This window comes from Syngnathoides biaculeatus, chromosome 17 (genome assembly GCF_019802595.1).
Source record: "Syngnathoides biaculeatus isolate LvHL_M chromosome 17, ASM1980259v1, whole genome shotgun sequence".
In the NCBI taxonomy this organism is placed as follows: domain Eukaryota; kingdom Metazoa; phylum Chordata; class Actinopteri; order Syngnathiformes; family Syngnathidae; genus Syngnathoides; species Syngnathoides biaculeatus.
Window position 1 is genome coordinate 11406539 of NC_084656.1, and position 14626 is coordinate 11421164.

General features: G+C 38.2%; 1 protein-coding gene across 3 annotated transcripts in view; it reads left to right on the forward strand.

Annotated features, from left to right (window-relative positions):
* The window catches only part of LOC133490495 (AP2-associated protein kinase 1-like), a 35146-nt gene extending 22433 nt beyond the window's left edge, over positions 1 to 12713 (forward strand). Inside the window, exons 20-21 of one of the 3 annotated variants that reach the window (XM_061800644.1) lie at positions 8893 to 8920; positions 9095 to 9230. In XM_061800644.1, the coding sequence (XP_061656628.1) occupies positions 8893 to 8906 (14 nt within the window). In that variant the 3' untranslated portion in view covers positions 8907 to 8920; positions 9095 to 9230. The other 2 variants (XM_061800642.1, XM_061800643.1) reach the window with 2 other exon arrangements.
* Positions 12714 to 14626: the final 1913 nt, after the last annotated feature.

Genomic DNA, 14626 nt, shown 5'->3' on the forward strand with positions numbered 1-14626 from the left:
CTTCACCCTGTGCCTTTCCCTCCCCAACTTGTTTGCTCGACCGCTTGTTGGCCCCTCGCCCCCCTGCCCTCCCCCCGTGTCTCTTCCGGCCAGTTTCAGGAGGCCACTCGCGCAGTAACAGTGGTGGCTCTGAATCCAGCCTGCCCAGCTTGGCCCGCTCCCTCCTGCTGGTGGACCAGCTCATCGACTTGTAGGCCGTAACCCCCACCGCCCGCTCCGTAGAAGCCGTAACACTGGTTTAGAGTCATGCCACAGCTCATTTACGGCTGCCATCTTCTTTCTAGTGTGCGCGCCAATCCTTCGCCATCCGCTCCTTTCCCGTCACTCCCCATCGCTGCACCTTTATTGGCTTCACCGCCTCACCATTCTCTCATCTATTTCCTCTCCATCGCTATCCTTTCTCAAGCTTAACCTTTGTATATGACATGTCTGATAGCAAAAACAATAGATCATTGTTGTCATGTACAATAGGCCTAGTGCTAAGTGATCGTAGTTCTTTGTGCACGCGTGAATTTGTTGTTGTTTGCCTTGATCATATTCTGCTCCTGCCCTGCACATTTAAGAGCTTAAAAGTCATATTTTTCAAAAAGGGAGTCATATCCAGTACGAGAGATAAATGTAGTTTAGCTTTCCCCTTGTTGATGAATGAACAAGATTAAATCACCTTATATCCACAAAGGAGAAGCAATAAAAGGATTCTATTATCAGAAGGCAATATTTGAGCTCAAGCCTTCCCAAACAAGCCTTGTCTTGCACCTTAGCTTGTCCAGCAAGCATCAGACGAAAAAAATACAAATACTAATCCCCTCCTTCGACATCACTTTCAAGCCACACATCTACAAGCTGGTAATAGCACTTGTCACTCAAGACCGGCAACAAGTCATCACGTCTTTATCCTCACCAAAGTGAAACCCACACCTTGTTTTACTAAAAAGAATAAAACTAGAAGACTTCAATGTTTCGCAAGTCCAATTAAATATTACGGCCAGGCTGGATAAATAGTAACATTTTGAAGAAAAAAAAAAAAAAGTTGTAATATTATGACTTCATTCTAGTAGACTTTTTCCAGTATTATAACAAATGGATTCTACATCTTTCTTCGAATTATGAATTAACATTTTTTTAGTTCCGTGAGTAACAACTTTATTCTAGTACAAATTTATATTACAGCATCATTCCATTAACAAATTCAGACTTTAATCTCAGTGTATTACGACTTAATTTTACTTAAAAACTCTGACATTTCTTTGAGTAATATGACTTAATTCAATTAAAATTTACTTTTTCCAGTTATGTAACAAATGTGATTTCATGTGTTACAACTTTACTTGCATTTTTAAAATAGGACATTTTTCTTGTATATGAGTAATTTTTAGGTAAATTGCTACTGCGTTCTAGTTACAAATTTTGGCATAGTACTTCTAATATTGCATCTTTATTTTAGATACAAATTTTGACCTACAACAGTATTACTTCTTTGTATTATGACTATTCTTTTAATAGGAAAACATTATTCCATATATTGACTTATTTCTTGAAATTTTGCAAGTTTATTTCCTTAATACGCACTTTTATTTTTGTTCATAATATTTTAGTCTTGTAATATTTAAACCTATTTTCATAATTTTACAATATTTGTGACCCTAATATTCTTTTGTAAAAGTGAAATGACCAACGGTCGGCCTGAAGTGGAAACACAACACCAAATAACTACACACAATTGCAAATTAAAAAAATCCAACCTCAAATAAGTAAACATGGCAGCAAATGGGAACCATTGTGGTTGTTTCTTTTATTTGCTGTTGTTTTTTAATTTATTGTTGTTTAGTTATTTGCGATTGTGTTTTGCACTTCAGGGCCGCCGTTATGATCTCATGAAGTAGGACTTTTTTTTTCTATAAAAGGGAAGTATAGTAATATTTGTACAGTATTTGCTGTTGAAAAGTTTATCCTTAAAGCTGCGTATAAATTAGCTATAGCCACATATCTTGCATTTGTAAATTGACTGTGAATAAAAAGTTTTCCTTGTGCCATCGAAAAATATGTGAAACAGTGGAAATTGTGCAAAAAAGTTCTTTCACTCCACTATTTTCTAATCTCTTCTGTTTTGAGGCATGTTCTCACTGACAAAGCAGCTCATCGAATAGCCGTTTAGCGGTGCGCCATATCTTATATAATATGATTGAAAGACATGTTTCTCCTTATGTATTAATAGGTGAGGAATATTCAAACAGCAGCACATAAATAGAGCAACTATTAATATCCAAGATTTTATTTTGAAATACACACGTTCATCTGAGAATTTAGTCGGACATCGTGCAAAAAGGTAAAAACCCTGTATTGAGCTATACATTTATGACTGAAAATGTTTTCGAGCAACATGAACAAGGGCACCAAAATGCAGTACTTTTTCACAAATACTTTAAATTTCACTGAAATTAATTTTTTTATTTTATTTTTTGTAGTCCAGAGGTTTCGTATTTTCTAATAGAGTATATTATTCACCCATTCTACCGTAGTAACGTCAATGAGCGATTAAAAATGCAATTTTGACATTTTTTTTTAAAGGAACGAAGTAATTTACCCTTGTCCCCACTAGGTATTGCTACTACTCTGTAAAAGCATTTCTTGAAGGTAGCATGCATTATAAATCGTACTTGTCTACAAGTATCTGGTTTTCATTAATTGGATTAAAAAGGTTTTCCTGCTTTCAGTTTTTGCAATATTTTAAAACAATTCCCAGGGGTCTCTGACATTCTCAAGTCAAAATGCACAAATGATAAATAATTTCAACATACTTAACATTCGCTTGCTATACTCTGGTTAAAGTCACTTAGTTTGGGAAGTGTTTGTTTGGGAGCGGGGCATTGAGTTCCTCTCTCACGCAAATGAATAGTACAGCTTTCATTACTGTCATGGCGAGGGGCAAAGCTGGGGCATGCGGCTAAGCAAATTGCTGCACAGTGATGCCAGTTTCGCAACTTCATTGCCAAATTGAGTGATTTTTCTGCCCTTTGTTGGGTCTATTTTACCAAGACACTATTTTGGTGTGTTATGATGCTATGTGCATCCAGACTGCAAATGAACAGCACTTAAACAAAGTCACCACTAGCTAATTTAAGATTCTACATAATATCGTACATCCCCACTAATTCCAACAAAATTATGATGATTAGTTGGAAATACAGTGCCCCAACTTTTTTTGCACCAAATCCTTCTCAGTACTCGTGAGAGCAGGCTGGATCTTTAACATTTTCTTTCCATCCATTCCCATTTTCTGGAACTCACTCAATACATTTCCAACATCTTTCCCATTAGTGTAAATACAGTAGTCAAGCCCTGCCCATGTACATAATGAAGTCACTGTCATATAGCTTTACTTGTGGATATATATATATATATATATATATGATATATATGACTTTGTTTCTTGTCCATAAATGTTAATATGAATAGAGTGATAGAGAATGAATGTAAGAAATAAATATTAGTCTTAAAGAATACCTATAATGACATATACTCATCAGATAATATTGAAAGAGTGTATGAATAGTTCATTCCTCTTTGTGGACTGCGTGTATGTGTGTTGGGAAGAGTTGTTTTTGTGTTTCTCTTATGATATGATATGTTAGCTGTGGAAATCCTGTTCAATCCCCGCTCCTCTTTCCTTGTATAAAATGTTTTCGTGTGTTTACATGGACTGATATGAAGGACTATATTTTTATTCCAAAAAAAAAAAAAAGTTTTCTTGCCAGTGGGATTTGTGTGTGTGTGTGTATGTGTGTGTGCTTTTGTCCCATTTCATGTCTTCTGCCGGACCACTTGGGGAGGAAAACGTGTGCTTTTGTAAAGCTTCGTTTTGCTTTACTGTTTTGAGTTGTTTTGGATAAGCATGGCGCTGTGTCTTTCTTTTGGGTGTGTGTGTATGTGTGCGTGCGTGACTTTCGGTACTTGTGTTGTTGTTTGCTGCAAATCGAGCGAGCGTTACTCTCCTGAAAGCACAACGTTGTCTCAGGTGGAAAGCTACTCTGAAAGTCATGACTTTGTTGATCAAATTGCACTCTAAGGAGAAAAATATCAAATCTGCCAAGCAAAAGTAGCATTGTACAGGTTTACACCAGAGGAAGGGAACCTAACGGCCACTATGAAAATTCCAAAAACATCGGCTCCAGGACTCCCGCGACCCTCGTGAGGATAAGCGGCTCAGAAAATGGATGGATATTAAAGTTCGTTCACTTCCAGGTGGCGCTATTGAGTGAGTTTTGAGTGGTTGTGGTTCGGCATTCGCTAATTTACCAAGTCGTATGTATTTTTCCCTAACCTATCCTCTTAGTTACTGACAAAATGAACTCGTGTGATGTTTTTGTGCTGAGGCCAAAGTGACATCTTGTGGCAACGAATTGTATTCATCCAATACAAACCTTTTTAAGGTGAGGGTGTTAATTATTCGCTGCTGGACTCGGTCCTTAGGAGTTTTGGGGCCCCCAGAAGGTAATTCATTTGTCAGAAGAAGAATACCCGAAAACACAATTCTTAGAGGTCCTTTGCACCACTCAGTGCTTGAGCCGTAACAGGCAACTAATTGTGGACTTATTAGTTTCACATTTGAGTCACTGCCACGCTTCACCTACATACAATGGCGAAAACGCAGTTTCCTTGCAATTTCGTCTCCCCTGTATGTCAAGTATATGTGGTTCCAATTTGGTTTCATTCAGCATTTTAATTTTTTTTTTTTTTGTATTTGAAGAAAAGCTGAAAATGGGCAAAATGACCCAGATCCCTAATGTCCACTTTGAAACAAAATGGCTAACTTCCTGTCTTTTCGGGGTGTTGGCTTTTGAGACTTGGTTGGGGGTCACCTCATGATGGACACTGCTACCAAGTTCCACGGTGTTAGGTGAAATTGAGGGCCCGGCTAATTTTATGAGTTCATGCCTGCACCTGCTACGAAAGTTACATTTTTACCATTACAAATGCCTGAAAATTTGTGTGAAAACAGGAACACTCTCAAAATAGAGATTTTTGTTTGGGGAATTTCATGGTGGGTTGGATCAAATGCTCTTGTGGGCCATGTTAGGACCACGGTTGTATGTTTCCCACTGTTTTCACTATATGGACACAAATATTGGGACAATTGGCCATAGATGAAGCAGGGGCTTTTGAAGTTGTAATGTTTTGTTATTTGGTAACCTCTTCCTGAATCGAGTCTACACATGCGCAGGATTGAAGGAGATTCAATCATTCATTGCAGAATAGAGTCAGCATTTTGTTTGTGATATTCAAGCATGTGAATTTAGACTAACAGAATAATAGCTTTGAAGGTCCTGCATTTTTGGCTGCTTAGATCTCCATAGTGACTCTGGAGTATAAAAAAATAACACCTTGGTTTTGCCATACAAGTGTCCAGAAAAGGACCCTCTGAAAGCTACCTGTACTTCTATTTGACACGTCCATATGTGAGTAATCCTCTGATTGGTTGCCTTTGTGAAGAAGCATCACTTGTGAGAGGAGGGCTCTCGGCATAAAAACATATTTGACTCAGGAATGTGTGGACAATTTACTTCATATTTCACATTTACTGAGGCACGATGGAGATAATATTGCATCACAAATACTAGATAAATTTTGTTTGACAAATTGCCCCATTTTAATTGAAGAAAACTTTGTTAATCCATTTTTCGGAGGTATTTGGGTGTTCTTTGAAATCTCGGGGCCCTAGACGATTGAATGCATTTGCCATATGGTTAAGATCGTTCCTGGCAGAAATTCGCAAGTGGAAGAAATTATATAGTTGGTCTTTTTATCGACCTTGCTTAATAGAGCCAAACTGTAACCACAAAGTTGGAAGGATACAATTGTCCATGTGTCAGTACATTTGAATGATCACTTTTCTGTTGAAAAAAAAAAAAAATCCCCCATATTTGGGAAAAGTCTTTGAAATAGCAAAGTGTGTTGTTTCGCTTCAAGATGTTAATCAAAACAGTTGCGACCTTGTTTGTTGCCCTCCATTTTGTCAAGAGTACAAGTCATTTGCAATTTGAACCTATGCAACTCCCAAGCTTGGCACTAAAAGCATGCGAGCGACAAGCAGGCAGCGTGATCCATGTTGAAACGAACGGCCCTCCAATATTTGAGCTAATGTTGTTCTTTAAGCCTCCTCGTTTGTGTTCATGGCCCACAAACCCACATCAGTTAGAAATGTGCTATCTTTTCTTGTGCTTCTATTTTTGTGACAGCATTCTAAACGGATGGTCAAATAAAATGCAAATGTGAACATCAGGACGTGGGCTGGTGATTGATTAACAGTCAGTTTTTTTTTTTTTTTTAAGTTTATGTTTTGAAATGTAAACCACACACACAAATATACAGGTACTGAACAGATGTATCAGAAATGTGAAGTGAAGCATCCACCATCATGAAGAGTGAACTCTTTGCATTTTAGTATTGCGAACAAGAATGTTCAATTTTAAAGTGAATGTACTTTTTCCTACTCAAATACAGTAGATTCACTCATTTGCGGATTTTTTTTTTTAAATTCAAGTATTACTCAGTTTTCTTCTTAAAATATTTGCTTTATTTTTCTATTGGAGATAACCAGTCCCAATAAAAAAAATTAAAAATCTGTTTTGCTAGAAGTGCTTCGATCACTTGCCCACAGATTACAATTGGCTGGTTTCCATGAAAGATGCATGATCGGCATGATAAATATAACAAATATTCACAGACAAACACCTTAGTCACACATAAAGATAGGTAATATAAAAGCACTTTTATGTTTTAGGTCAGTTAGGTTTACCAAAACAATTTATATTTTTGCTTCATCCCAGAATAGTGAAAATACAGTATAATGGACAATATTGTCATGGTGAAAAGTATTTGAACATTTTTAGCCATGACTATTTTTTTGTTTTTATTTTGATGTATTTTACTTTTTATTAATATATTTCCCGTTTGTCTTTTTTAAGTAGTACCCGCTTACTTGTGAATTTTTGTGTTTCCAGGCAACTATAATGGCCGTCAGTTATCCGCTATTCCTGTTCTAGCTTGGTTTCTATTGTAAATAAGAAACGTATCAAGCATAACATTCAATGACATTTCATCAACCAATTTGAATTTGTTTTTGTGAAACATTTCTGTATTACAACAGTATTCATGTTTTAGCATGAAACCTATCATTTGTGTTAAACAGCCTCTCCATTATTTCATTTCTATGTGCAAGAATGCAAGTACATAACTTATCATTTAAACATTTTCAATAAGACCTAATAGTGCTCTTGATATTTTTTCAAAACAAAAAAAATAATAATTAGTAACTATTTCTTTTTCATTGTTTGTCATTCATATTTTCATAAAGTAGAATAGTGCCATTTTTGTACTTTTCGGGAGGCTGGAACAATGATAGCATTCCTCTCAAAGTTTTTTTGAGTCACAAGCGTGGTCTAGGAACAAATTTAACTCTTATCTCAAATCATTGCTCTACATTTACAGCCACTTCTAAAAAAAAAAAAAACATTTAAATTAAATCAATTCCAGCTGCCTTTTTATTACAGGAATATAAGCTGTTGTCAGTCATTGGAAAATTAACTATTTAAGATTTTAAAAATGGTACCTTTTACAATTTTACAGCTATTTGTGGACCAATGTCCAGTTTTAATTTTGATGGCATCATTTTTTTTATTTTTATTTTACTCAGTTGCTTATTTTATTTTTCATCTAGTGTTAAAAACTGCTGGCACACATTGTGCTTGCCAGGCTGTTAACTGCACTTTCTATCTAATATTTCCATCTCAATTATTTATTATGTCTTAGTAAAATGAACTATACACTTCTTACAACATGTATAGTAATTCAGAGCATTTATTTGCTGAAATTGAAACATTTCAAATACCACACATTATTCTAATGTAAAATATGCGTCAGTAATCAGTTTCATTTGTCCAAATACAGTCCCGTCCAAAAGTATTGGAACAGTCAGGTCAATTCTTTTGTTTTTGTTATATATTTGAAGACATTTGTTTTTCAGAAGAAAATAAAAGTTGAGAATTTGATCTTTTATTTCATTGTGTTTACATCTAGATGCTAAACAACGCAGGACACAGGATCTTTTCTTTTCAAGTGAGCAAAAGTATTAGAACAGACTTTATCAAATTAACATGAATAACATTGAATATTTTGTGGCGTAATCCCTACTTGCAATAATTCTTCATCAAGCATGCGACCCACTGACTGACCTGCACTGTCGCATTCTTCATATGAAATGTTTTGCCAGGTCTTTATTGCGGCCTCTCTCAGTTCTTGTTTGTTTATGGGGGTTACGTCCTTCAGTCTCCTCCTCAGGAGATAAAAAGCATGCTCTATTGGGTCAAGGTCCAGTGATTGACTTGACCAGTCTCCGACCTTCCACTTTTACTCCTCTTTTAAAGTCCTTTGTTGTGTTGGAAGGGTGTTTTGGGTCACTCTCTTGTTGCACGATGAAGCTTCTTCCAATTTAGTTTGAATGCATTTTTCTGTAAATTGCCAGACAAAATGGTTTTGTAGACTTCAGAATTCATTCTGCCTCTACCACCATGAGTTACATAATCAATAACCTTCCCCTGTGGAGGTTTGGCGGTAATGTCACTGACAGTTGCTTTTGGGTTTTTCGTCACAGCTCTCACGTTTCGGTCATCAAGTGTCGTTGATATGATAACCTTGGCCAACCTGTTCGATGTCTGGGTGGCTTCAAACAAAAGGTGGTTTTGTCTTGAGTTAACACATCTCGATGTAAATACCATAAAATAGGAGCTGAGATTCTGAATTTTTGTCTCATTCATCTTTTGATGTGAAACCTAAATTTCTTCACGATACAACAAAAACAAACGAATTGACCTTGCTGTTCCAATACTTTTGTAGGAGACCGTAGCTGAAGCAGTTTGATAAGGTAAGAGCAAAAACCAAGGCCTATTTAAGCAACAATCCATTCTCTACTATAAATACAACTGTATTTTATTTTGCTGTTCATTGTTTCGAGTTATTGTTGTAACATCCTTCTGTGTAGAACAATGAAAATGCTGCCAGCTGTGCCACCTTACCTGCCTATTATTTCCACTCGCAGACCAGCAGGTGGCGCTGTCCGGTAACAGACAGGAAGTCAGTGGTTGGACTTTGTGGTCTGGGCAGGTCAACCAGAAGAGGCAAGAGAAGATCACTGAATGTGTGACTCCCTTAGACGAGTGGAGCGGACCTCCCGCCAGCCTGGAAGCAAAACCTGTGGCCTCTCAGGATCAGATCCCCAGCGGCCCCCCCACGCCTGACATCTTCCTGCTGGCCCCTTTCAAAAACAAAATGGCGACAAGCAACACCTTCTTCACTCCTGAACCGGCTGAGTTGTCACCCGACATTTTCCTCCAGGCGCCGTTCGGCAAGAGGAGGGATTGTGTACTGGCCGGCGGACAGTTCCCCCTGGTCCAAGGGGCGCCGCTGCCCCAGCAGCCGGTAGCGGTGCACCGTGTGGTGTCCCGAGTGGGCCAGCGAGCCGCCGTGGGCTCGGTGGCCGTGGGGCCGTTGCACTCTTGGACCATAGCGAGGCGGAGTCTGGACGACCCATTTAGCGCGGCGCCATTTCAGCCCAAATGCGCCCAACACACGCCTTGATTGCCAAACCATTTACACGTAGTAGGATTTTGTCCAAAAATACTGCACTCCACTTTGTGGCAAGGTGATAGTTGGGGTTCCGTTCTTTCTCACAGGGGACAATTGTTTGTAAATTCCGCTGAAGTTGGGACATTGTGTAAAACAAATCAATACAATGACTGGAAAATCGTATAAACCCAGTACTGTATTGAATACTTTACAAAGACAAGATGGATTTCTTTCCTTTGTTTTATCTCATTTCGAATTTGGTGCCTGCAACACATTCAAAAAAAAAAAAAAATAAAAAAAAAAAGCTGGCATGGGCAACAAAGGTCTGGGAAAGTTTAGGAATGCTCAAAAATATATGGAACATATCACAGGTGAGTTTCATGTTTGGGTATAAAAGGAGCGCCCCTAAAAGGCTGAATTGTACCCACGCAGGCATGGTCGTTCCAACTTCATTGGAATTGGAGTTTGTAGTTCACTGTTGTACCTTTTGTCCCTACGAAATACTTCTGCTTAAAGTAATCCCCTGATGTTCGTGTTGGATTGGGACCGAGCCCGGCCTCGTGTAGCCAAAACCATTAGTGATTGACACCCTCACTCAAATGACATTAATAATTAACTATATTATTCAAATTGTACTTAAAAGGTAACATTTTTTAGAATTTGTTCGGGGGGTAGGAATTGAATTGTGAAAAGTGAACTGCGAATATGTAGGGGATTTCTGTGTAGTTTACTTTCTGGACCAGTTCCTCCCAAATTATTTCACCATTTGGGGGATTTTACTGTAGTATTTCCGAGGCAAATTGATGCTTTTCGCCGATGAAGCTCAGTACCTCGCTCATTTTGTTGTTTCACACCAAGCACATTTTCCTTTTTTTTTTTTTTTTTTTTTGAATGTCTCATTCTAAAATGGGTACAACGCCGTTTAATGCAGCCTTTAGGAAACGTGTTCAAATAAGTGTGGTTTGATTCTGAACGGAAGGGAAATATATCTGTACTGTATACCAAAATGTTACTGTAATTAGGCGCATATGGACAATCATTTTGGTGTTACTCGCTTTAAAGTATATTTTTTAGTTGTGACCTTGAATTTTGTGCCAAAGCAAGTTGTCACTTTAAATGTAATCCAAAAAAATCACATGTAGTACGGGGGTTAAAACACTGCATACAATTTGTGCTTGTCGAGATGCAAATGATACAAACTGGAAATTCTTCACTGATTTGAGGCTGCTTGAGAATTGCGTTGCTTGACTTTGAAGCTCCTGGTACAACCGAGAAAACATATCAGGTATTTGACAAAACAAATGTCCTGAAGTTATATACTTTGTCTATGGAATATTTGCTTAGGAGCAGTTTCTAAAGTGACTGCTACACTTTGTATTTGATTAAAAGGGACATCTTTAAACACAGCCAAAGCTTCCAATGTCAGTCTGTCATTCTGACGCCAAAATGTACCCCATTCCAATCTCCATTTCCTAGTTGGAAAGAAATGTTTCTCGCTAGTGGTTGGGAGTGCAAAAAAAATGGGAGGAGGGAGGTGAAAAAAACAAAATACAGCCCGAGCTCGCTGTTTGAATTAACGCAAAAGTAGGGTCGTACGGTAACTCTTTTGAAGAACTGGAAAGGAGATGAAGAAAGATGATACAATCCAGTTGATTAGAGTACACAAAAAGTCACGCGATGTTACATTTGTGCAGAGCGCATGGAAGCATTTGGATCATGACTACTTGTGATGGAGATGGAAAAAAATGTCTGAGCTCTGAGTACAAATCAGTGCAGTTCAATACTGCTTTCTTTTTGTGGTTCCTCTGGAGTGATTATTATGAAAATAGATATGCAGTGCTTGTGTCTTGCAATATGAGTTAGTAAACATACACATTTCCCCATTAATGCAATTAATCCTTTCTAGTCCTAAAAACAACTTTTTAAAAAGCAAAAGATGATACACTCCACTTGATTGTAGCACATAGCATTAAAGATCCTCTTTTCCTCCAAGACATTTATTTTCTCAGACTTATTCCTGGTTTGCTCCAATCTTGGCTTCCAGTGTCACACGTTGGCATTTGATGAATTTTTATTGTTACAAGTGAACTATCCATCCACTTTCCATACTGCTTATCCTCAGCATGAGCCCGGGCGTGCTGGAGCCCATCCCAGCTATCTTCTGATGAGAGGTGGTGGGGTTCCCTGAACTGGTCGCTAGCCAGTCGCAGGGCACATATAAACAACCATTTGCACACTCACACCTATGGGCAGTTTAAAGTCTTCAGTGAACTTACCGTGCATGGGTTTGGGATGTGGGAGGAAACCAGAGACCTGGAGAAAAGCCATGCAGGCAGAACATACAATATGAACCCCACCCAGGCAAGGTAAGATTTGAACCCGGGTTCTCAGAACTGTGAGGCAGATGCGCTGACCGGTCGTCCACCATGCTGCAGAAGACAACCATGATCGTCAAATTTCGAATGACTTTTTTGTTAAAAGCTAAAGAACTAATTTGGTGCCACAGCGGTCGGGTGTCGAATATAATTTTATAATGATATAGTACAGTTGCTGCATAAGTGTGGTTCGCAATGCAAGGTTTTTTTTTCTTCTGTGGTGCATATACTCAGTGTTTTGCAGAATATCTCACCATTAATCTTTTTTTAATTTTAAGGTTAGGAAATTTGCAGTATATTTAGTTTTATTATAAACATCTGATCAAAGCATCAATTAATGTTTGTTTTTGTTTGTTTGTTTTTTGCTATTGACTGCAAGAGTATGGTATTTTAGCAATTACTTTACAAAAGAGGTAACTACAGTATTTGAGTGCACTACTTCAAAAATGACCCAAGCTTTTTTTTTTTTTTTTTTTGTGGGACAATTTGTGGAAAAACATGAGAAAATAGTCACCTTTTTGCAATGTGAGAAGAAGTTCTTGTTACTGACCAACTTGAAGTCATTTTCACCCTGCAATTGTCTTGATTTTCTACCACCCCCATTTTGGCTGAAGTTTCCCCAGCATTGTTGTCATTTTCACATCTCTATGTCATCATTGTTGGGTCATTTTCTCGTCTGTTTTCTCTGAGACACGCCTTAAATGAGGCAACAGTGCATCGGGCTTTCCAAATTAATAATAAAAAAAAAACATATGGAAAAGATATATGCTGTATTTAGATTTATTGTCATCCACTCCACCTTCGTGTATACTTTAGAGGATTTGTCTCTGGAGCAGCTCGAGGTTGCAGTTCTCATCAAATTTCTGGAAAAATCTGCTCCATTATACAGTATGGCAAAAACTCTTTTGGAACAGAATGTAAACATCGTGTGACTTGATTTGAAAGCGGCGCCATAGAGCTGCTCTACCATTGTGTATCGCCGTAGCATCTTCCTGGCATCCCATTGGCTAGGATTGACGTCTTTCTTTACCCATGATGCTTTTCATTTCCCGTGGACACTCGAGTGTCACCGAATCGCGCTAGCGCTGTCACAAGCTAGCACATGTTGGAAAAGTACAACTTTTTCACGAGTTTTTCATTTGTATTTTTTTGCAAGCATATTCATATTCCTTCACCGTGGGCTCCAAGAATCCTTAGTGGATAAGTGTGCGCGTTTTCTCTCGGCTGTCAAACATTTGCCTCCTCCTCCGTCCCCACGATGCCTTTTCTTTCACCCTTGTCTTCACGTAGTCGCCCAACGCCAAAGGTAAATTAACTGAATTTTTATTATTCTTTACATTATGTACTTTGAATGGTTGTTTTTTGCGAGGGGGCTTGGAACAGATGAAGCTATGAACATGCACGAAATATTCGCGTTAAGAAACGACTTCCGGAACAAATTTATTTTGTCAGAAGAAAAAAACGAACAAAAAAAATAATCAAACTCATACAACTTCAAAAACCCTGTAAAATGCGAGTTAAATGATCTCAATAGCTCAAATAACATAAAAGTTATGACCATTTCAAGATTGGGAATATGTTTGAATTATGGTATTGGTAAAACAATACAAAAGAACAAAAAGTCGTGACCTTCATGGTTAATTAGGATCTTTAAAATGTCTTGACTTTTTTTGTTTCTCAACGGATTGTCATGAAATTTCAGTGACGATAGCTTAACTAAAGCATTACCATTTGCACTTATTTTCGTTACAATTGCATACAAAACAGGAAATGCGGCAATTTTACCAATTTTGTAATGCGACCAAAATGCGTTAAAAAACACAGTGCGAGCTGTCATATCACCTTCATATTTCACTCATGGATCGATTAAGTAAAATTAAAACATAACTGAAGTAGTTTTGACAAAATATATACTTACCGACAGCTTTTGATTGAGGTTTTAAACTGAGAAAAAAATTGAATAAAAAGTACTCCAACGGCAGAACAGTGGATCAGCTGGTAAAAGCGTTGGCCTCGCAGTTCTGAGGTCCCGGGTTCGATCCCGTACCTGCCTGTGTGGAGTTTGCATGTTCTCCCCGTGCCTGTGTGGGTTCTCTCCGGGCACTCCGGTTTCCTCCCACATCCCAAAAACTTGCAACATTAATTGAACACTCTAAATTGCACCAAGGTGTGATTGTGAGTGTGGCTGTTTGTCTCAATGCGATTGGGCTGCAACCAGTTCAGGATGTACCCCGCCTCCTGCCTGTTGACAGCTGGGATCGGCTCTAGCACTCCCCTCACCCTTGTGAGGATAAATGGCTAAGAAAATGGATGGATGGCTGGATGGATGCAAGTACGACAACTTCTTCTCTAGCGATTTTAAAAGTACAAAAAGGAGGTTATAGACAGAAATGTGAACTACATTATCAGCTTCTGTGTGTTTTGGTCCAATAATATAGATGCCTTGTACACGCAAAATAGTGACGCAGATTGTACTGCAGATAATTTCTCATACAGGCACGGGCAGATCCATCGCACAGTACAACGAACGGCTGGGTTGTCGCGTATCTTCCTTTTACTTACAATACCAAACACACTGAGTTCAAGTCAGGATTCTCCATGTGTTTAATATAGAAGATACAGTAGTTGAG